The sequence below is a fragment of the Rosa chinensis genome, chromosome 4, assembly GCF_002994745.2.
Source record: "Rosa chinensis cultivar Old Blush chromosome 4, RchiOBHm-V2, whole genome shotgun sequence".
Classification (NCBI taxonomy): Eukaryota; Viridiplantae; Streptophyta; class Magnoliopsida; order Rosales; family Rosaceae; genus Rosa; species Rosa chinensis.
This window is the reverse complement of record NC_037091.1, coordinates 49,526,470-49,549,612: the sequence shown is the minus strand read 5'-3', so window position 1 is coordinate 49,549,612 and position 23,143 is coordinate 49,526,470. Positions and strand designations below refer to the sequence as shown.

The 23,143-nt window shown below is 39.5% G+C and overlaps 3 protein-coding genes and 1 long non-coding RNA gene across 4 annotated transcripts; 2 read left to right on the top strand and 2 right to left on the bottom strand.

Moving 5' to 3' along the window:
• Positions 1-8,451: 8,451 nt before the first annotated feature.
• On the bottom strand, positions 8,452-9,381 carry LOC112197674 (major strawberry allergen Fra a 1-3). Its single transcript, XM_024338439.2, has 2 exons — positions 9,066-9,381; positions 8,452-8,956 (listed from the first exon to the last, which is right to left on the bottom strand). Exons 1-2 carry the CDS (start codon positions 9,247-9,249, stop codon positions 8,661-8,663), a joined length of 480 nt encoding a protein of 159 aa, XP_024194207.1. The 5' UTR covers positions 9,250-9,381; the 3' UTR covers positions 8,452-8,660.
• A 1,372-nt stretch (positions 9,382-10,753) lies between these two features.
• On the bottom strand, positions 10,754-11,571 carry LOC112200627 (major strawberry allergen Fra a 1.05). The gene has a single exon (XM_024341650.2). It carries the CDS (start codon positions 11,396-11,398, stop codon positions 10,916-10,918), a length of 483 nt encoding a protein of 160 aa, XP_024197418.1. The 5' UTR covers positions 11,399-11,571; the 3' UTR covers positions 10,754-10,915.
• Positions 11,572-12,307: 736 nt separating this feature from the next.
• Positions 12,308-12,757, top strand: LOC121052650 (major strawberry allergen Fra a 1.08-like). The gene has a single exon (XM_040518034.1). It carries the CDS (start codon positions 12,353-12,355, stop codon positions 12,602-12,604), a length of 252 nt encoding a protein of 83 aa, XP_040373968.1. The 5' UTR covers positions 12,308-12,352; the 3' UTR covers positions 12,605-12,757.
• Positions 12,758-13,615: 858 nt separating this feature from the next.
• LOC112200791 lies at positions 13,616-22,845 on the top strand. The gene is made up of 5 exons (XR_002936454.2): positions 13,616-13,816; positions 13,962-14,059; positions 14,206-14,310; positions 22,372-22,534; positions 22,706-22,845. It is a non-coding gene; the product is annotated as an uncharacterized LOC112200791 (long non-coding RNA).
• Positions 22,846-23,143: the final 298 nt, after the last annotated feature.

Below are 23,143 nucleotides of genomic sequence, written 5' to 3'. Positions count from 1 at the left end.
ACTTAGACGATTATACCACATCCGTCCGGATTGTTTTAATCCATATAGTGAGCATTTTAATCTTATTGAAAATGTGCTCTGTGGTTTAGAGCCACTTGATTTGGGTAGTTGAAGTCCATCTGGAACCTTCATATATATCTCTGAATCTAGATCCCCATAGAGATATGCTATAACCACATCCATAAGGTGCATGTCAAGTATTTCGAAAACTACCAAACTGACAAGGTAGCGGAACTTTATAACGTCCATTACGGGAGAATATATCTTCTCGTAGTCGATTCCAGGGCGTTGAGAGAAACCTTACGCCACGAGGCGGGCTTTATATCTAACCACCTCATTTTTCTCATTACGCTTTCTAACAAAGACCCATTTATGGCCAACAGGTTTTACATCTGGGGGTGTCTACGTTATAGGCCCAAATACTTGTCTCTTTGCTAGTGAATCCAATTCAGCCTGGATCGCATCTTTCCATTTAGGCCAATCCGCTCTTCGTTGACATTCTTTGACAGAGCGAGGTTCGATATCATCATACTCTATAATTCTTTTTGCAACATGATATGAAAATGCATCATCAATAGCCATAGAATTTCTATCCATCATCTCATGTACATTAGTGTAATTCATGGAGATCTCTCTATTCTCTAGAGTTGGTTCTGACATTGGAACGTCCCCCAATGATGTCTCTTTAACATAACCATAATCCGGAATATTCTCATGAGATGGATTATTTACATCGATGATTAATGGATTATTTTGTGCCAAACTCGCTTTCTTTCTTGGGCAAGAATCCATTGAACCTATGGGCCTCCCGCGCTTCCTGGAAGGAGCCGTGGGCCTAGCCACAACTTCACCAAGGGAGGGGACGTTGGCGCCATGCTCAGATAACCTTGAGATGGAGTCATGTCCTCTAATTTTAGGGACATCAATCCTTGCAGGCACGTTTGCAGCAGGTATATGTGATCTCGTCACTTTAGGGATATTAGAAAACGCATCAGGCATCTATTCCGCTACGTTCTGAAGATCGAGAATTCTCCGCACTTCAATTTCAGACTGTGCGGTTTGGGGAACAAGATGAGACAGAGTGGGGACAGACCACGACAATTCCTGTCGTTCCTGTTGAACATTGATGTTCTTATCTCCCCTTAACAACGGGAAGACTATCTCATCGAAGTGACAATCCACAAATCTTGCGGTAAAGAGATCGCCTGTCAAGGGTTCTATATAACGTCCCGAACCTTAATTTACGGTTTTACTAGACATTTGGACTGTAAACGACTTTTACTTTTACTTTTATTGTCGTTTTGGTACTTTTAGTGGCCCTAAAGTTGACTTTTTGCTCGGGCCAAAATTTGAGAAAATATTCTTCATGAAAGTCGTAGGGGACGTTAAACCGAGCGCGTGCATATGTGGTACGCTAAAATCGGAGTTCGTACGCGAAATTTATAAGCGAAAGATTAAAGTTACTGTTTATGGTTACTGTTTACGGTAACTTTCTATAAATAGCTGAGTTACTATGGTAGATTTCCATTTTCGGAAATCTACCGAATTTTCTCTCTCCTCTTCCTCGATTTTCCTTCCCCTTCTGCCGTTTTCTTCCACCGGCGAATTCTTCCGTTTCCGGCCACCCCACGATGGAATCAGGGCACCGGCAAGCTCGCCTCCTCATCCTTGTCACGCCTGTGGTGGTGTTTTGCTGTGGCTCGGCCGGTTCAGAATTGAGCCGTGAAGTTCACTGTAGCAGTTTGGGAATTTTGTCGATTTCCGGCTATTCCGGCCGTCTCCGGCCACCAAACCGGCGTCGAAGGTGCGGTTTTTGCCAAGGATCATTTCCGCTCTAACCTTAAGCCATGATTTGTAGTGTAGAGGGAGAATTGATCAAAACCCGATCCTAGGGTTCTTGAGTTTTCTGGGTTTTTCTTCACCGGCTGGATTCGACTGTTTAAAGGTAAAATTGGGATGTGTTGTCATTGAGAAAAATGATCAGTGTGTTGAGTAGGTGCTGTTGTCAAAATTTGGTGACCATTGGAGGTGGTGGCCACCGGCGCGTGAGCCCCACGCGCCGCCACTGTGGGTGGCGCGTGGAGGCGTGTAGGGCAGTGCTTTGATTCCGGTTTTTAGCCCATTAAATCTTATAAATTGTGTAGAGCTTGTATGTTAAGTTTGGTAATTTTTGGAGAAACTTGGAATTAATTATGAATTTTTGAAGTTTAGGGTTTCGATTATCGAATTACGAGAATCCGACCATCGGATATCTCCCGGTTCTGCCTTGGAACCTTTAAATTAACGAATTGGTATTAGTGGTGTAATTTGGGCTGAATCCGAGGAGAATGGGAGATGTAATTTATGAGGAATTGAGTTTAGGAATCATACTAAATTATTGAAGAATTATTCACGGAATATAATTGTGTACAGGACGACGTACTGAGCTATTGCTCGATGACGGAACTCGAATGCGTGACTGTCGGAATAGTACTGTGAGTGGACTTTTGTTTTAAATAATGATGCATGCGCTTATTTTCTTGAATTAATGCTTTATTTATTTATCATATTACTTTCGAGCATATTATTTGTTCCGGAATTTCAGTTTGTTTTATCTCATGGATTTGCTTTCAATAATGATTTTCTGAGATGGATTATGATTTACCTCGGTCATGAATTTCGGATATTAATTTCCGTTATGCTCGGTTTCGAAATTATAATTTTTGCTGACTTTCGACGAATTATTTTCCGCGGTGATTTTGGAATTTCATATTTATTTTCATTCATCGATTTGAGATTTCTGAAAGATTTTTTCGAAATGGGATTTCGATGGAATTATTTCTTGTTTATTTAATCGATCTTTGGTTTTGGCATTGAGAATGCCTTAGTAATAAATTTGGTTTGATAATTATGACTATTTGAAGATTTTATAGCGTGCAGGGTCACGTCATTGGAATATGCTTATTTCTCTCCTATTTATTTTGGAATTTGAGATGATCTTGGCATGTGGGACACGTCGTTGGAAATTCATTTATGAGAGATGGGGAAGCTTTATGTACTTATGGATTTACTTGGTTTTCGGGTTTCTTTTGCCATACTTTGGGTGACTTATCATTGCTAGCATTGATTTTCCGCCTTTGTGGCGCGGTGATGGGATCACCGTAGCCCTCCGCCTTTGTGGCGCAGGTTACTGTCTCTGTGACAGTAATTCTGTAGCCCGGTATCCTATCGCTACACTTAGTGGCGTAAGGGTATATTACGGGAGTAATGGGAGTATTTTAGCCTGGGAGGCTATCACCCGAGCCTGGGAGGCTCACTCGTATGGCTATCGTCTTCCCCTACTCACTTTACTACTTTTGACTAGTGGGGCTAGTTCGATTTCCGTTTTACCAGCGGGGCTAGTCTTATTTTCTTGAATACCAGAGTTTCAATCTCTTCTTTTAGTTTGTGACTAGCGGGGCTAGTCGGTTTTTCTTGTATAGAACTTCTCTGGTTTTGCTTGCCTTAAACATTGCATGCATCGGAAGTTTTTAGAGAAATAAATGTGGGAAAGTATAAAATCCCTTTTATTTAAAATTGTTTATTTTTGTCCACTCACATTAACGTGTGTTTATGTACTTTCCCTGGGCCCTTCGGTTTCAAATGCCCAGTGTGCAGGTGAAATTAGTTGAGGTCGGGCGTACATGGAGTTGAGGCATAGTCAACAGCATGGCTTCCGCGTTTGCCTTTGAATTAGGTTTTCCTTATTTACCTTTCTATTATAATTGCTTTGATTACCTGAGGGATTAATGTTATTTAGTTGAGATTTGTGTGTTGTGAATTTGGTTGATGTTGATTTGGGGAGCAGGGTGGCTCCAGAAGAATAAGGATGGGTGATTTAGAAGTGTAAATATGCTTTCTACAGGTTTTGGGTAGTCCATTTTAGGTGAAGTTCCGCCAAATTTTTGGTAGAATTTCTTCTAAGGTGGGCCCCGCAGGGCCACCCCAGATTTCGGGGTGAAATTTGGGGCGGGTCTTGTCATTCTAAGTGGCGGACAATTGTTGGAGAATCATATCCAACATAAATGCCTAATCATCGTTGAGGACCCATTTTGGTGCGCAGTGGTGGCGCAATTGGCACTTAAACTGCACACCCAAATATGCGTAAGTGTGAGACATTAGGCTCATACCCAGTCACCATCTGGGACGCAGAAAAGGGTTGAGTGGCAGTAGGTCTCAGACGAATAAGCACAGCTGCATGCAATATTGCATAGCCCCAAGCAGAAATAGGGAGAATGGTGCGCATTACCAATGCCCTAGCAACCATTTGTAGTCGTTTAATAGCGGCTTTTGCGAGACCATTTTGGGTGTGAACATGAGGAACTGGATATTCAACATCAATCTCAATGGACATGCAATAATCATCAAAAAATTTTGATGTAAACTCCCGAGCATTGTCTAATCTTATAGACTTAATAGGATGATCAGGGTGGTGAGCCCTTAACTTAATAATTTGTGATAGGAGTTTAGAAAATGCAGCATTCCTAGTGGACAATAGCATGACATGTGACTAGCGTGTTGATGCATCAACCAATACCATAAAATATCGAAATGGTCCGCATGGTGGTTGAATAGGTCCACAAATATCACCTTGAATTCTTTGTAAGAATGTTATATTTTATGTAGTGTCCTTTGCATAGGATGGTCTCGATCCTAATTTTTCTAAAGAGCAGACTTTGCAGAATAAATGATGGGGTTTAGAAACAACCAATGAGGATTTTTGTTGAGCCATGAAGTCATAATTGACTTTAGAAGCAAAATTTGGAGTAGAAAGAGCATTGGTGGCGTCAATGCCACCCTGAGGCCGCAAGGGGATGGCGGCGTAGGCCAAGGATGGCCGGTTTTGGGGATGAACTGCGCCGTGAGGCGCATGTGCTCTTTTGGTGTCTAAAATTCGATTTTTACTTCTTTTCGTTCTGAAAAATGGATGTCTGTGTGAAGTCTTTAATATTCGGATCATCATATCACGACCTGGATGTCCCAAATGGTCGTGCCAAAGCCTATATGTGTCAGAATCCCATAAATCATCTCTCATAACATGATTGGATTCAATTATGCAAATAGTGGTTGCATACAACCCACTATATCGACACATAAGTTTCTCTAAGACTCTTTTATGTCCGTAGTCATTAGAGGTGATACAAAGGAACTCTTGTCCATTCTCACAATGTGTTTCCACATGAAAACCATTGGCTCTTATATCTTTGAAGCTTAATAAAGTTCGAAAAATATGTCCACGACATGAGATAAAATAAATTGATACTTTATTAATAATAGCCAATGATTACATCAAAGTTTCGTGACCATTTATCTAATCCAAAATAAAAATCAAATCGTAGTCACTCTATTCGTTTGGTAACTCCAATCAAATATGACCAGGGAAGTAGAGAGAGATGTCGGTGGAGCGAAGCTCTCTTAAGTACCACTAATCTCAATTACTTTCCTAAACATCATACTTTATTAGATGCGCCACATGAGAAAGAGTTAATATAATTGTTATTTATTGACTAAGGCATATTGCCATTACATAATTCTTGGAAATAATAAAGACTATTCTAAAAATAAAAATTTACGGCATTTTGTCTTCATCGCCAGATTTAAAGTCTTTGTGAACTCGATGTCTTGATCACCATGATGCAACTACCTTTGTAGGTACATTGCAAATTCAGGTCCATTGATCAGACGTTCCATATCAGAAATAGACACCATAAAGAGGATTCTCCCTTGATTGAGGCGCATTGGCGCAATATGCATAGTCCCTAGGACTGGTGGCGTTGGAAAGTGATGACCATGGCCAACGTTGGCTCCATGGTTTCCAACCCTTCTTCCCTCAAAGTCACGCCTCCTACGGTCGTGCGATTGTCGCCTTGGGCGATTACCTTCTTGAGCATTTCGATCGTATGGATCATGACGTCGATGGCGACTTTCTCTAGCCATAGGACGATGCTCTTGATGGCTATCTTGAAGCCTATCAATTTCTCTTTTCACAAGCTCGTTGCCATGTCTTTCAGCAGTGGCCATAGCTTCAATAAACTGTTGAAAACTTGTAATCCGTCTAGCATTTACATGAGTCCGAAATAAATTAGAAGACCTCATAGCATGGACGGGGAATGTATTGAGGGTTTTCTCAATCAATTGGTTTTCTGTGATTGTTTTTCCACAGAGACGCATCGTTGTTTTGATGTGGTGGACATTGCCATATCATTCGCGAAGCGCTTGCCAAAGGTTTATGGCAGTATCCTCATTTATGAACTCAAACTGTAGGTCACTATCCATGTGCCGTTTCATGAAGGCAAGTGCCTTGGAATTATCTTTCTCAGTTTGAGGGTCTGGAGTTGTTTCTATAGGACAAAGCTCTTGGATTGTATGCAATAAATCTTGGGCAGTAAGATGGGTCTCAATGTCAATGGCCCAGTCTAAATATCCTTTGCCTGCATAATCCAATGGAACAAAATCGAGATTGTTCGTGTTTGACATCCTAAAAGATGAAACAAGAACAAGATAGTTTCGGAGTTAATGCTTCCATGAAAACTAATATAAATAGGATTTCCGAGCTATGCTACCAAGAAATCGATTTCCAAGAATAATTGGATTAGACAGAAACAATGATGTTTATATGATCATAAATCGATGCTTGCGGACATTTTTAGTCCGAAGTCTTACGAACGCTCTTAGTTCGTTAATAGCGTGAATCCCCACGATTCCGCTCTTCAAGAATCGAACCCACATTATAAGAAAGGTGGGATGTAGAAGAAGGGAGGTTGCAAGTCCCCGAGAAAAAGAAGAAGAAATTTTAAATTTCGGAAAGCATGAACTTTAATTTAAAAACTTGTTGAAATTTGGAGCAGATTCTCTTCTAAACAGCTTTCACTTCGATTGGTGTACAGGTCTCAAAATAACTCCGATAAGGCTGAAATTTGGAGGTCAAATGGAAGAGACAGAGATGAATAACTTTGATGAAGAAAGGATTTTGATCTGAGGTTCTGAACTAGACGTTTCGGGGTTTGTAAGCAGACGGATGTGCACAGAAAAGGAGAAGGATGCAGTTGGTGTGCGTTGGTGCTGCAGGGGAAGCAGACGTGCAGTGGTGCTGCAGGGGCAGCAGGGATGCGTGCGCAGGGGTGCGTAGGTGCTGCAGGGGCAGGCGCGCAGGTGAGGGTAGCGTGGGCTAGGAGCTGCGGTGATGAAGAAGATTTTCGGGTTTTTGGTTTGTGGTTTGTGGTTAGAACTCGTGCTGATAACGTGTTGAAGAATATGATATTTGAGAGAGATTGTAGAGAGAATTGTCATTCTATTATTGTGAATAGGAGCCCTATATATAGGGATTACAAAGTACATGTTCTAATATTACAAGGAAAACTAATTCGAGTAGGACTAGGAATTCTAGAACTCTCTCCTATTACTACTCCTAGTTTGATTAGGCACACATAACTTGATTTTCCTTCAACACTTTGATAATTTTCTACAGCTCTTATATCTTTATCATTGGTATCTTCACTTGGGAAACAGATTTCACATCTGTTATCCCTCTACCTAGATTATTCAAGCATTTGGTCTTGATGCTGACAACCTTATTTGCTCCACGAGCTTTTAATAATGCTGAAGTTGTTGAAGATGATGGAAAAACTGAATTGTGAATACAGTGATGTGAAGCATCATACTGAAGGAATTCATGAAGAACACTTGAAGGGTTTGCTATGTCATAAAAGATGGAGAAAATCTCTTATGAAGTAATATTAGTGACTTCTGCAGAAGGAGGTTCCATCATAAAGAGACCAGCAACTACCATTTTAAGAGCAAGGTTGAGGTCAAGGAAGAGCATGAGGAAAGCAAAGAAAGAGCCTTGGGTTTGTTCAAGGTTATAAAGAACCACCTTTAGGAGAATGATCTTCTTTTGTCCTGCTTTTTCTTCTGACATTGGCAATTTAACAGTCTATCAAGCCAGTGCAGTTTCCAGCTTGCACTTTTGGGCTATGTTTCAAAGATTATGTTTTACTTTATTTTAATCTCAATATATACAACAAAGATCATTTGATAGGTTTCCAAGTTTATAAACTAATGTTTTCACTTTTAGTTATTTCCTGATTTCATGAATTCATCGGTCATCTAAATTTCAGCACTTTTGACAGCTTGAGGAGCAATCTTTGGGATGAATTTGTCTGCATTAAGGCCTTGAACACATAGCTGGTGAGCTTGTCTATCATATATATGAAACTATGAAAGTTAATTGCATGCATATATGATTAAGCAAGAGGAAAAAATCTTTAGATCAGTTTAGGACTGATCTGAAATTGCTCATATACATTGAAGTTTTTTTACTCCAAGTATTAAGCATTTTAATCTATGGTGTGCTTATGGTCATTTGAAAGTGTATTTGACAACTCTACAAGTAATGCCAAAATAGTCCTTAATGCCTTCTAGAGAATACACCAATTTGGTCTTAACAAATGATGTCTCTTTTATTTATTGAAAGTGGAATCAAATACAAGATTGTTGCAAGTTCAGTCATAACCCCAATGTGCAAGCCAGAGACAGCTTGGGGATGGTAGAAAAGAAAAAGGGAACTTAAAGACACACCAATAAACAGAGAAAACAGAGTGACACAATACTAATTGTTGCCTCAATCATAGAGATCAACAGTTTTAGTTGTATTCCTCAGGATGGGCCACAAGGTGGTTTTCAATGAGCTTGAACAGACCAGCGGCTCTTTCTTTTCCAGCCTTTACATGCTCCTCCTTGATCTCGACCTCACCCTTGGTGTGGTAGTGACTGGTGCTCTTGATGATGGAACCGCCCTCGGATGCCACCAACTTAATCTCATAGGAGATTTTCTCAATCTTGTCTCCGATAGCGTCTCCTTCGATTATGCTGTAGTTGTACACAAAGTTGTCTTTGTCAATTCCGTCAATCTTGTGCTTGACGTAGCTATACTCACTTCCTGCATATAATGAAAATTATAAATTAGGATGGATGGTGATGCAAATTAAGAGTATGATCAAAAGTATAAGGGTGCAGTAAAATAAACCTTAAAGACAAAATTAACTAACCTTCACCAAGGTGGATCTTCTTGATGGTTCCAACACCTCCATCTCCCTCAACAATTTCGGCACTCTTCACAGCTTGTGGGGCAATCTTGGGGATGAGGTTGTCGGCATCAAGGACAAAGGCCTTGAACAACTTAGGTGGTGGGATGACAGAGTTAAACTCAGATTCGTATGTGAAGACACCCATGATGACTTGATGATTTTGATTAAGAGCTTAAAAACTGATCAAGGAAATAGCAGCTAAAATGTAAGGGATTGAAGCTAAGAGAGAATTGGTATTGGTGTGAGGAAGTATAAGGGATGGAAGTGGTATTTATAGCTTAGGCTGAATGGAATGCTGTGTAAGATGGCTCTATACATAATGGAGTTTGGGCAATTTATTAATTTTCTGTGGATGTTGTCCATGTGAAGAAGAGAATAATCTTTGATTCACATTATTCCTTTTAGTCGAAGAACTCCCAAAGCCGTGTCTAAAAATCCAATTACAGACAAACAACTGGTTCCAACCAACTGGTGTGCTGTCTGTATAATATCCTAATTTGTATTAAATGGTTCTAAATTATATACATGTCTGCAGGCTACATATATAGTCTTCTCTTAATGCTTTAATTAGTATAATATTGTTGGAGTTTATGATGATTGGATGTGTCATTTATCTATTCTGAGTCTCTTTTAATATCTGCTAGAAGAAATATTAGAAATATTGCATCCTTATTAACTTTTATCACGGGATAAACTTTCCTTTACTGCTTAGACTGTATAAGAAATTCACAACCTGTTTCTGCATATTGCCGCTCACGTTCTGATAATGACCAGGTTTTTGTTAGTAGTTATGGGAATCTTCATAAATAGCTGGTTTTTCATATAAATATTCTTTTCCTAATTAAATATTTTGAGTTTGAAGACTTTGTTAGACGCTATGAATAAGCAATACCAACTGGCAATCAATTATTTAGTGAAATATATTTTAATCCACTGTAATATAATCGAAAATGCAGACAACAGTTTTAGGTTTAATTTGAATCAAATCCAGAAGCATCTAATTTTGTTGGTAAAGATAATTTTAGACTGAAAAACTGTAAAAAGATGTATAACATAAGCAGTGGTTCCTTTTTTTTTCAATGCCAGAGTCAGACTCTGAGGTTATGTATACAAACGTAGATGATCTACCAGTATGGTTACAAGTCTGTGTATGTAATTCTAGTATGCCATTGAAAATTGATGTGCTACAATCTAGTTACTAAAACTTCGTTGTGACACAATTGATATTGTCTGAGAATTTCATCACCAATGGTTAATGTTCTACATGAGAGAAGATAGTTGCAAAACTTCATTCCAGTTCCTTCTTTCATTCTATTAATTTTCAGAGTTTTTTATTAGAAGTTACTTTCTGAACCTCATCTAATTCATTGCTGAAGATCTTTGTTATCTCTGACCAGAATATTTCTTGAACAATTGTAGTCTGAAATTAAGGTCACTTTTACAAACACAGAAAAAATCGAAACTAGACCATGCTATAAATATAGCCATCCATGAAGAACTGTAACTCAGGTGTAGAAGTGGTAGATCCTATGTTCAAATCCTAATATATTTAACAATCTGTGGCTTCAAACAATGCTTAGTCACAAGGGATTTCGAAGATAAGTTAAGTTTCTTGTAGATGCATCATTTAAATCAGAATGCACAAAAAATTTGCAAGCTAACAACAATATATTACCAGATGATTCTCATTATTTTATAGAAAATAATACATTCACTTTCCATAATATTCCAACTGGAACAAGATGCTGATGAAAAGAAACTGGAAGACCTTGAAAATTGAAAACTGGACAACAAACTGATAACAGTTAAGTTTAGCAGTATTCATTAGGATTGGCCAAGAGGTAGCCTTCAACAAGCTTGAAAAGGTGGGATGCCTTCTCTTTTCCAGCCTTAACATGCTCTTCCTTGATCTCCACATCACCTTTGGTGTAGTAGTTACTGGTGCTCTTGATGACTGATCCTCCATCGGAAGATGCCACCAACTTGGTCTCATATGAGATCTTCTCAATCTTGTCTGAGATAGCATCCCCTTCAATTAAACTGTAGTTGTACACAAAGTTATCACTGTCAATCCCATCGATCTTGTGTGTCACAGAGCTGTACTGGCTGCCTTCACCGAAGGTGATCTTCTTGATGGTTCCAACACCACCATCTCCTTCGATGATTTCAGCACCCTTGACTGCTTGTGGAGCAAGCTTGGGGATGAGATTGTCGGCATCAAGGATAAAAGCCTTGAACAATCTAGCTGGTGGAATGACGGAGATGAACTCGGTTTCATAAGTGAAGACACCCATGATCAGTTTATGAGTTGGGAAATGATACAAGAGAAGAAGAGTAATAAGAGAATTGGTGTTTGAGTTGTGAGAGAAGAGGATGGTATGGCCATTACTTATAGATTACTGATCATTGAAGGTTTTTCCAATAGCTTAATGTGAACTAATAAGTGTCTCTGTAGATCAGTAGATGCAAGCTGTACCATTCGCTTGGATACGATCAAAATGGTCAAAGAAAAGCACCCCAATCCCAATAGCTTACAGTACCTGTTTGGCTTTGGACGGTGGGTTCTAGACTACCAAAACTTAAAAACTAAGGTAGAAGACAATAAAAAGAATTAATGGGGTCGTGTTCTAGATGACCTTTTTTCAATATAACTTTGAATTTTCAATAGCTTCCTTCACAGTCACAATTAATTGGCTATTACATTTTATTTTCTTTGCTCCAAGACTTTGTTTGTTGTCATGATGCTCATACTTTTTTCCTTATATTTGCAAATATCTATTATCTATTACTTTACAGTCAATAATACTCCACATGCTCCTAATTTAGTATTGGGTTTAAATTGCTTTAGTTTCTCCGCCCCTGTTTTCTTCAAAACAGAGACCTCTGGATTTGGCAGACTTTGCTATGTATTCAATTCTATTATGTAGAAAAATACATAGTTCAAGTCTAACAGTTAAACTGTGCTCATTTTTCCATGTTAGGATGAAAAATTGGGTTTTCACACCTTATAATCAACCGCCTTTTGGGTGGCATCTTAGACCTGAACAATTATTAATTTTTCATTAAAAGTCTGTTTTTATATGGGAACTATTAATTCTTTGAAATATTCCCTTGCTCAAACTTTGATCTAGAGGGTGAGCTTCCAGGGCTTACACTTTCTCACACCAACATCAAATCTTCTCTTAGCTTTCTCCACATTTCAATCTTTCTTTGATCATTTTCTCATTTTCAGCTCTTAAATCATCATCATGGGCGTGTTCACTTACGAATCCGAGTTCGCCTCTGTCATTGCACCACCAAGACTGTTCAAGGCCTTTGTTCTTGATGCTGACAACCTCATCCCCAAGATTGCCCCACAGGCTGTGAAGAGTGCTGAAATTGTTGAAGGAGATGGAGGTGTTGGAACCATCAAGAAGATTCATCTTGGTGAAGGAAGCGAATACAGCTACGTGAAGCATCAGATTAATGGACTGGACAAAGACAAATTTGTTTACAAGTAGTCAAGTACAGCATCATTGAGAAAATCTCGTACGAGATTAAACTGGTGGCATCTCCAAGTGGAGGTTCTTTCATCAAGAGCAAAGGGATTTAATACTTCGATCAAAACAAAATTTAATACTTTATAACTATTTAAGACATGCAAGAATAGTAAGTCATAAAAAATTAATAAAATAATTCATTTACGGCACACATATTGTGCACACACCGTTAATAGATAACTAAATTTACGGCACACATAAAGTACATGTCATGAATGACCCTAATAAAGACATTGTAACGGCACACATGAGATGTGCGCCGTAAAAGACCAATTTTGCTATAATGATGGTGAAAACTTGTGGTAATCCTCCTGAACGTACAGCCAGTATAACCACTATATTATTATAACCACCACAGGTGGTCGAGTTGGTAAGAGCCTCCAGGTGTGGAACCCTCGGGTGGGTTCGAATCCCGCCGACGCTTATTGGAGTTAAATCCCAATATATTCTTGGTGGCCAGGGGGAGGAAGCGTTCTAACAAGATCCCCCGAGCACGGATTAGTCTCTGGGCCTAGGAAGCCTTTGAGGACACCGTGTGATTGACAAATCAAAAAAAAAAAAAAAACCACTATATTATTTCTTGTCGATCATGACATGCCCTAGTTGATCTCTGGCTTATTGAGCTTTCCAGTTTTCTGTCCAACTTGACAAGCGTCTCAAGTTCAACTCTCTTTTCGAAAGAATGTTGTTTCAAGTAACTTTCACGAAGTTGAACTCTTTCTCTTTCTCAATTTGAACTCTTTCATGTGAAATTATCTATTATCTAAAGGGCGTCCACTGTTCATTCGCGCTGCACTATTCATTAGCGTCGCACTGTTCATTCGAGCCCAAAGTAAATGACGCTTTTGCCCTTAATTTTTTCTTAAATTATCAGTCTGTTATAAACACCCGCCAACAATAGATTGGCAGAACTCCAGAAGGTTCAGGTTTTTTCGGTCTCTCGCTTCTCCTTATCAACTTGATAGTGGTGCAGATATTTAGCAACTGGAGGGTTTGATTCCTAATTACGCGGCAAGGAATATTGATTTCTGTGGCAAAGGGATTGATTTCCGTCTCAAATCAATATTCCGTCTCTAACCTGCATTTGATCACTCGGCACGAGGTTATTGAGCTTCCTCGAAGAGAGACAAAGCTCGAGCTTTCTGGAGATGACGATCTTCTTCATTTTAAGAGGTATCTAATTGATTTTTCCACAAAAAAAAATTCTTCAAAATCAATTTAAATCTTCATATGTGATTGATTTAGGATTTGGGCTCGGAGATATTGATTAAAGACAATATTGATTTTGCTAACAATTTCCATGTTTTTCTCTGACAAGAATTAAGATTGGGTATCTGCACCTGAGGATTCTTAGCAACATCGGTTCCTCAAATTTGTTAGATCATGCCGAAGAGATTTGTATAATCTCAAGTCCAGGTACCCCATGATCTTCATAGCTCTCACTTCAGATGCAATAGTTCAAATTGAATAGAAATATTATTTGAAGGAATGACCTTAAGAATTACAACCTTGCACTCATTTTTTGCCAATTTACATGTTGGCATTCATTGTGATATATAAAGAAAGTAGTTGATTCTTTCCATCTTCGGGGAGCCGCTATCACCATCTCGATTCACTGTTAGTCAAAGTCAACGTCAACGATCAAAATCAAGAACAGTAAAAGCTTGGTAAGATTTCAACTAAGCAAAATCAAGATGAATATCATAGTTATTCATCTTTTGTTCATATACCTAATGTGATTACCTTTAATTCACTTTTCGTTTTCATGTTTTCAGTTGTAGTAATTGATTTATCAGCTTTTATAATCTTTCAAGACAAAACCTTTTATTGTTTCTTTGTTTTGTTAATCGAAGTTCATAGTTCATATATGAAATTTCCTTTTTTTATGTAGCCTCTGTTCTAGCTTTTGAATAATTGCAAGAACAACAGGTTTTTTTAACGCTGTTAGACAGAAAGAGTAAAGTAAAACAAATGAAAGAGATCTGGTTCTTAATCTGATTTGGGCAACCAATCATAGAATCAATCATACGGTTATTTCACTAATGTTGAAAGATTTTAGTTTTCGTTATCCTGTATGGAATGAATACAGGGGAAAATACTTTCGTCATTGCATATTTTATCTTTCTTAGGATTCAAAAGAGAAAAGTTTTTTGGTCGAGCTTTTGTGTAAAAGTAGTTAAATTCACAGAAAATTGAATGCAAATGGTTTTATTTTCAGTTGCAAAGAAATTTATAGTGAAATTCGACTTCGTATTGATGCTTTGAACTGTGATTTTGGAGGTTAGTGTGTCTGTGCTTAAAGGAAGCAGCTTCTTTGCTGTTTGAGTGAATTAGAATTTGGGTAAGTTGCTATGTGTAATCATAGTGCATTATGTTTTCACTATTGAACTACATACTACAAATTGAATTTAAATGTATATTTGGACTGCTTTTTAATAGTTAAATTCTATGAAATTCTAGGATAAGATCAGTTCTAAATTCTTCTATATCATGAATGTATGTAGAGATTGTTCCCTACCCATTCCACTTCAATTTTCACCTTTTTCTGCTATTGTTTTATTAACTTTTGTGTAGTTCAGTTTTGTTTGAATCAATTTTATACATCTCTGATTATTGGAAATGTTGAAATTCAAAAAGTATAAACCATGTGTTTCACAATTGCAGCAACCAAAAGAATCATTAGTTTTCTTCCTAACCAAATCTTAACTGAAATGGAACAGTTTAAATATGATTAATATTGTTTCTGTTTTAGAGAAACTGAATTTGAGAGGAATTTGCTGTGTATTCTCATTGATAATAGGGGCCTCTTTATATAGAGGATTACAATGCATAGAATTTCAATCATACAAGGAAAGTAATTCTACATTGATTAGGATTCTAGATCCTTCTAATTAAATCCTATTACCACTAGGTCAAGTAACCTAGAGTTTGGGCTAAACACAAATTAGGTTTTCCTTGAACACTCCCCCTTGTGTTGCCCAAACGCGGTGCTTCTCTCGTTGCCTCGTTAAAAACCTTGCCGAGTAACAAAAACCCAGTGGGACAAAAATAACCTCGGTCGAAGGGGAAAAAGAGCACAACATACCCTTCACGATTCGAGACGAACATGTAGACATCTCCCCCTGATGTCTGCACCTCTCCCTGATGACTACGATCATGGGAGTTCAGATAATTTCCGCAAGCCAATTCTTGCCACATGTTTCTCAAACGTGGAATTGGGCAATGACTTAGTAAACAAGTCTGCCTCACTGTCCTCAGATCGAACCTAGTTCACTTTGATCTCGAGGAGTGTCTGTTGTTGCTGATTATGCTTGGTGTTGTCGCTTTTGATGTAGCCTTGCCTCATTTGTTCAAAACAAGTAGCATTATCCTAAATGCTCGTAGGCTCATCTGTGGTAGACTTCAAACCACAATTGTTCGAACATGCATAATTATGGATCTAATCCATATACATTCACGAACCACTTCGTGAAGAGCAATGATCTCTGCATTGTTCGAAGATATAGCGACTAGGGTCTATTATATAGACCTCCAAGATGTCACAGTCCTTTCCCATGGTGAACAGTTAACCGGATTGGGAATGACCATTGTGTGGGTCAGAGAGATACCCAACATCAGCAAAACCTTCCAAAACACATGTTGTTTTGGGATGGGGATAGAGAACGCAGGCCAGCGTTGGCGGCGTTTCTGGTGTGTGATGGGTCCGAATCCATCATCTCTCTATAGGGATAGAACAAGCCCATATCATACATACATCTCAAGTATCGAAAGATATCTTTTACACCAATCCAATGGCGTCGCGTTGGCGCAGAGCTATATCTAGCTAACAAGTTCACAACATATGAGATGTCCGGTCTTGTGCATTGAGATAAGTACAAAAATGCGCCTATTGTACTAAGTAAGGCACTTCTGCCTCTAGCACATCTTCATCATCATCCTTTTGACGAAGAGGATCCTTTTCAGGATCAAGACTACGGACGATCATGGGGGTGCTTGAAGGCTTGACCTTGTCAAAAATGCCTAAGCATCTATCGACACGATGCTCAAGTTCCAAACAGAGACATAATCGTGTTCTCCCAAAATCCTTCATCTCAAACTCGGATTTCAAGTGTTCAGCAGTTTCCCTTAACTCTTTAAGGGCTTCTAATGAAGATCATGTCCAACATGAACCGCGATAGAATCTGAAACTTGTCATAGAAACGCGTGGGCATATCCCATCCCAATCAAGTAGTCACTTTAGTGAGCGTTTCAACCTCTTTGTAAACGCGCTCAATGGTCTAGAGCCACTTGACTTGGATAAATGAAGTTCACCATGAACCTTCATGTATATTCCATATCTAGATCCCTATAGAGATACGTAGTGACCATATTTGTAAGCTGCATGTTCAGTTATTCGAAAACTACCAAACTGACAGGGTAGTGGAGTGCAATGACATCCATTACGAGAGAATATGTCTCATCGTAGTCGATTCCAGGGCGTTTTGTGAGAAGCCTTGCGCCATAAGGCGAGATTACCATCTCTTTTTCTCACTACGCTTTCTAACGAAGACCCATTAGTCAACAGGTTTTATGTTAGGAGGTGTTGGCATCACTAGCTTGAAAACCTTCCTTTTCATTAGAGAATCCATCTTAACCTGGATCGCATCTTTCCATTTAGGCCAAAAACTCTCTACGTTGGCATTTATTCATCAACGGAGCGTGGTTCGATATCATCTGACTCAACAAACTCATGTGCAACGAAGTGCGTGACTACATCATCAATTATGATAGAGTTTCTATCCCACGTCTCATGTACACTAGTGTAAGTTTCATAGAGCTCTATATTCTCAGGAATAGGTTCTGAAATTGAGGCGTCCCCCAACGATAACCATAACCCGGAAGATACTCATGAGACGGATTTTGAGTCTTGATGATCAAATGATTGGAATGTGCCAAAGTATCCTTCGAACCCACGGGCCTCCCACGCATCCTAGCTGGGGCCATGGCCTGTAACGCCAGAGTGCCACTCTCTTTGGCGTTGGCGTCATGCCTACCTCCGTGTAGGGTGGCGCTATGTCCTCTCGTAGGGACGTCCTTCCTTGCAGGCATGTTTGCAGCATATTTGTGTGATCTCGTCACTGTAATAGGGATCGAGATGAGACATAGTGGGGACAGGCCACGACAATTTCTGTCATTCCTGCTGAACATCAGTGTTCCTATCTCCCCCTAACGACAGGAAAACTGTCTCATCAAAGTGACAACCCGCAAATCTAGCGGTAATGAGATTGCCTTGCAAGGGCATTAAGTGGCGGACGATTGTTGGAGTCTCAAATCCAACTGAGTGGCCCATTCGTCTGTAAGGACCTATCATAGTGCGCTGTGGGGGCGCAATGGGCACATAAATGGCTCACTCAAATGTACGTAAGTACAAAATACGTGTACCCAGTCACTAGCTGTAACGCAGAGGTATATTGAGTGGCGGTAGGTCGTAGACGAATTAGCATAGCTGCATGCGATATTGCATCACCCCAAGCGGATGTAAGAAGATTGGTGCGCATTACCAATGTTCGGACTACCATCGTAGTCGTGTCCGCAAGACCAATTGGGTGTGTACATGGGAATGTGATGTCCAACATCAAGCCCATTGCAATATCCATCGAAAGTCTTCGATGTAAACTCACTAGCATAGTCAAATCCAATTGACTGAATAGGATGATTTGGGGAGTGAGCCCATTGTCATATGATATGTGCTAGAAGTGTAGCATAAGCAGCATTTATAGGTGGACAATGGCACAACACGTGACCAGCGTGTTTACGTGTCAACCAACATCATAAAATATTTAAGCGTCCGCAAGTTGATTGAATCAATCCACAAAATCCCTACGGATTCTTTGTAAGAACAGAATGAGTATTGTCATATCCTTTGCATAGGACGGTCTCAGTCCTAATTTCCCTAAGGAACGGGCTTAGTAAAATGAGCGAGAGGCTTTAGAAGCAACCAATGAGAATTTTGGTTAGGTCTGAGCGTCTGAAACGCTATTTTGAAGCAAGTTGGTGATTGCAGCATAACCTAGGGCGCCATCACCATGATGGACGCCATCCATGGAGTCATGGATAGGGACTACGCCAGCCCTAGGCTGGTGGTGGACGGAGGCGATGCCCTAGGCTGCAGCGTCGGTCACACTTAGTCCAGGAATCAACTTTTGATTCATGCTTCATTTCGCTGTAGAGAAAAGATGTCTATGTGAAGTCTTTAGTAGACGGATCATCATATCATGACTAGGATGACCTATCCTGTCGTGACAAAGCCAATATGTGTCTAAATCCAAGAGATCTTCTCTCATAACTTTTATTGGATTAATAGCTCGAATAGTGACATAGAGTCCACTAGAGAGACACATAAACTTCTCTAAGATGCGTCTTTGTTCGCAATCATTAGAGGTATTGCAAAGGAACTCATTTCCGTTCTCTACATGCATTTTCGCATGGAATTCGTTGGCTATTCATAGGGTACGATTTGCCCTAAAAGCGTAGAGAGTTTCTGTAACAGCTGTAATCAAGGTGCCATTTGGCAAGTGGAACTTGGGCTATTCCATGTCCTTGAATTAATACTGATGGCCCAGCCATCGTAGTCACAAAGTCATATGCTCAGAATCAAAATGGAGTCATAATGAAAAGAACTCGAAATTTTATTCATAAGCCAACAGAGTACATCATTGTCTCTTAACCATTAGGAGAATCTAATCCAAATGCTAGCTAATGCAAAACAATGGTAGTCGTCTAACTTCTTTCGGTAATTCCAAAATAAATGTGACCAGGTGAGTAGAGAGATGTCGGTGGAGCAAGGCTCACTTAAGTACCACTAATCTCAAAACCTTCCTAGACATCACACTTACTGTGGGTGAGCCTACTTTGAAGAAAGACTAAACCATTGGCATTTACTACAAAGTATATGGCAATTGCCTATTACATCTCTTGGAAAAATAAAGACTTAAACAGAATTGGCGATCTATTGATCCCAGCCAGATTTGTAGTCTCCAACCCTTCACTTTAGATCATCTTCTTGATCTTCTTGTTCCACATAGTGAGCTTCTCTTGCTTCACAATATGCTTTGTAGGCGGTGACAAGTTCTTCACGAGCTCTACAAATGTGTGCCCAATGATCAGACACTCCACATCGAGAACATACATCTCTTTGCTCGAATTCCATTGATTGAGGCGCTTTGAAAGCGTCATTTAGATGGCTCTTAGTGTTGGTGGCGCCACCAACATGGCCAGAGGCGTTGCCTCCCTCTCTCTTTCCACATTTACCTCTTCGGTTCAGTGTTCGCCTATTTTGGCGGTTGCCTTCCCAAGTAGAGCGATTATATGGATCAGAATGTCCAAAAGTATACCTAATATTAGGGTTTCGCTCTTGGCGCCCTCTCTTAGAGGTGCGACTATAATTGGATTCCGGAATATGCTCTATTTCCACGGATCTCGAATTATAGTTCTTTACAAGGATATTGTCATGCTTTTCAGCGACATTCATAGCTCCAATGAGCTCATGAAACCTTGTGATCCGTCTTGCATTAACATCGATTTGATAGTTCTTAGCAACCATCAATACAGAGACGGGGAAGGTAGAGAGAGTCTTCTCAATCAACATCGCATCTGTGATCTCTTTACCACAGAATTCCATTAAGGATTTAATGCGAAGTGCTTCCGAGTTATAGTCAAGAACTGACTTGAAATCACAGAAGTGGAGGCTATGCCATCTCACTTCTAGGTCAGGAAGCAAGGAGTCACGGACGTTGCCAAATCTTTCTTCGAGTGAGACCCACAGCCTTCTGGGGTCTTCTTCATTCATACACTCGTACTGGAGCGAATCATCCATATGACGAGTCATTAGGATGATGGCTTTCGCCTTATTTGCCTCTAAGGCTGCTCTATTTGCTTCCAAAGCTTGAGCTTGCTCAACAGTTATCACGTCCTGGCTAGGCTCGAGAATCAAATCCAGGATTCCATCAGCCTTGAGATGCTGGCGGATATCACGAACCCACCTGTGATATCCAGAGCCAGTTGTTCCCAATGGAGCAAAGTCCAATTTGTTCAGGTTACTCATCCTGAAAGAGAACAAGAAATTAGGGTTAGTTTCGGAGCGAAATAGGCTACCACGAAAACATATGAAATTTCTGAGCGTTATCGCTTCCAAGAAATTTGGAATTTCCGAGCGTAGTCGCTTCCAAGAAATTCGATTCCAAGAGATATTGGATTAGATCGAAACAATGATGTAAGTGGTCGATCATAAATTCTCTACAAACTCTAAGTTTGGAGATCTCAACAAGCTCTAAGCTTGGAGTGAGCACGAACCCCCACAGTTCGGCTTAATTTGGTCTCCCCTATAATGAAGAAAGGGGGGTAGAAGAAGGGAGGTTGCAAGTCCCCGAGAAAAAGAAGCGAAAACGAATAAAAAAAAATTCAAAAACGGGAACTTTTAGTAAACCATACCTCTTAGGATTGCAGAGCGTATTCGATCCTTATTGTAGGATTGCAGACGAGCTTCAGTCCTAGGTGAATCAAACTTGTTGAAATTCGGAGCTTGTAAACTGACTGATATGCACAGAAACGAGCATGCTGAACAGCTCCCACCTCGAATGGTGTACGTGTCTCAAAAAGACTCCAATAGGGCTGAAATTTTGAGGTCAGATATAAGAGACATAGATGAACAACTTTGATGAAGAAAGTATTTTCATCAGAGGTTCTGAACAAGACGTTTCGGTGAGTGAAAGCAGACTAATCTGCACAGAAACGAGCGTGCTGCTGTGTTGCAGGGGGCAGCAGGCGTGCGGCAATGCTGCAGGGGCAGTAGGGGGCACACGGGTGAGCAAGGGCTGCAGGGGCAGCATAGGGCATAGCTAACAAGGGCTAGGAGCTTGCGGCAATTTTGGTGAGAAGAGTTTTCGGGTTTTTTGTTTTTAGGGCTAGGGTTAGGGCTCGTGCTGATAACGTGTTTTAGAGAAACTGAATTTGAGAGGAATTTGCTGTGTATTCTCATTGATAATAGAGGCCTCTTTATATAGAGGATTACAATGCATAGAATCTCAATCATACAAGGAAAGTAATTCTACATTGATTAGGATTCTAGATCCTTCTAATTAAATCCTATTACCACTAGGTCAAGTAATCTAGAGTTTGGGCTAAACACAAATTAGGTTTTCCTTGAACAGTTTCAAAATTATTGTTCTGTGTTTTGGTGTGTGGAGTTATTAATTCCTTAATTGCTAAACTGATGGATTATGATCTGATCGTTTACATATTATTAGCCCATGTGGTTATCTTGCAAAGTTGGAAAAATGTGTTTACATCAATACTCAGGTCATTAGATTTTATGATTATGCTTCCTTTGGTAAAGTAAAAGAAATGTCAACAATTAATGTCACGAGGACCTTTTTTAACTTCTGTTTGAGAACATGGGTACATTTGTACAAGTATTAATTTCTGCTCATATTGATTTATATGAGTTTCACGGACATGAACTTCTGCAAACTTAGTTTCACTATCATTGACGGTTCATACATAACACTTGATACTTGATACTTAATACTTGATTATCTATATGCCAAAACATTCATGTAGGGTTCCAATATTTTATATATAACTATGATGAGAAGGATGAACAATTATATACCCAATTTCCTGCAACAAACTTTGAGGGCTAAAACTGATGAAACTAAAGAACGGTACTAAGCAAGTCTTCACTGTTAAAGGAATCTTTCCGGATACATAGCGATTTGCTCCTAGACAAGAAGACCAACCTTCAAGCTCCACAGCAAGCCAGGTCTCACCCACAAAAAAAGAGACATTCAGACACGGATAGCAGGCCACTCCTCAAATCCCATCACCATTACCATCAAACAAATTTCCAAAAAGGTAACTTCTCCCTTTTCCTATTCTTCTGCACAAAACAGTACAGTATAAATTTCATGACATACTTTTACCATCTTAGATTGCATTACCCTTTTTATTTCTGCACATAAAAATAAAAACCAGCCTCTAGCCTCACCCCACCTCCATATTTACATCATTGTTTCTGACTTCCAGTGCCAACAACTCAGTTGAGACTTCCAAGCAACTGTCAGCTTTTGCAAACGATGAATCTAACATTTTATAATCAGCTGATAGTTCGTCTTAACAGCAATCATATTGCCAAGTCTGACCATTTTTTGTAAGATATACCTATTTTTAGCACATTGAAGAAGTAGATCGGAGATTGAGCCAGAAAAAACCATTACCGTGTCCGAGATGCTTACAAAGATAGCTTAGTGTAGAGAATACCTAGGATGATCAGTCCACTCCCATTCAACAACTTCAAAGGACATCATCAACTATTTTTTGCAAACTACCACAACATCTGTACCGGTGGTGATGTTACTAGGACATGATCTACTTCAACATTTGTTATGAAACAAGACTTAATCTTTTGTTAATATAATGATCATATCAACTATATTTTTTATGCTTTTAAATTTAGTCCTTAAA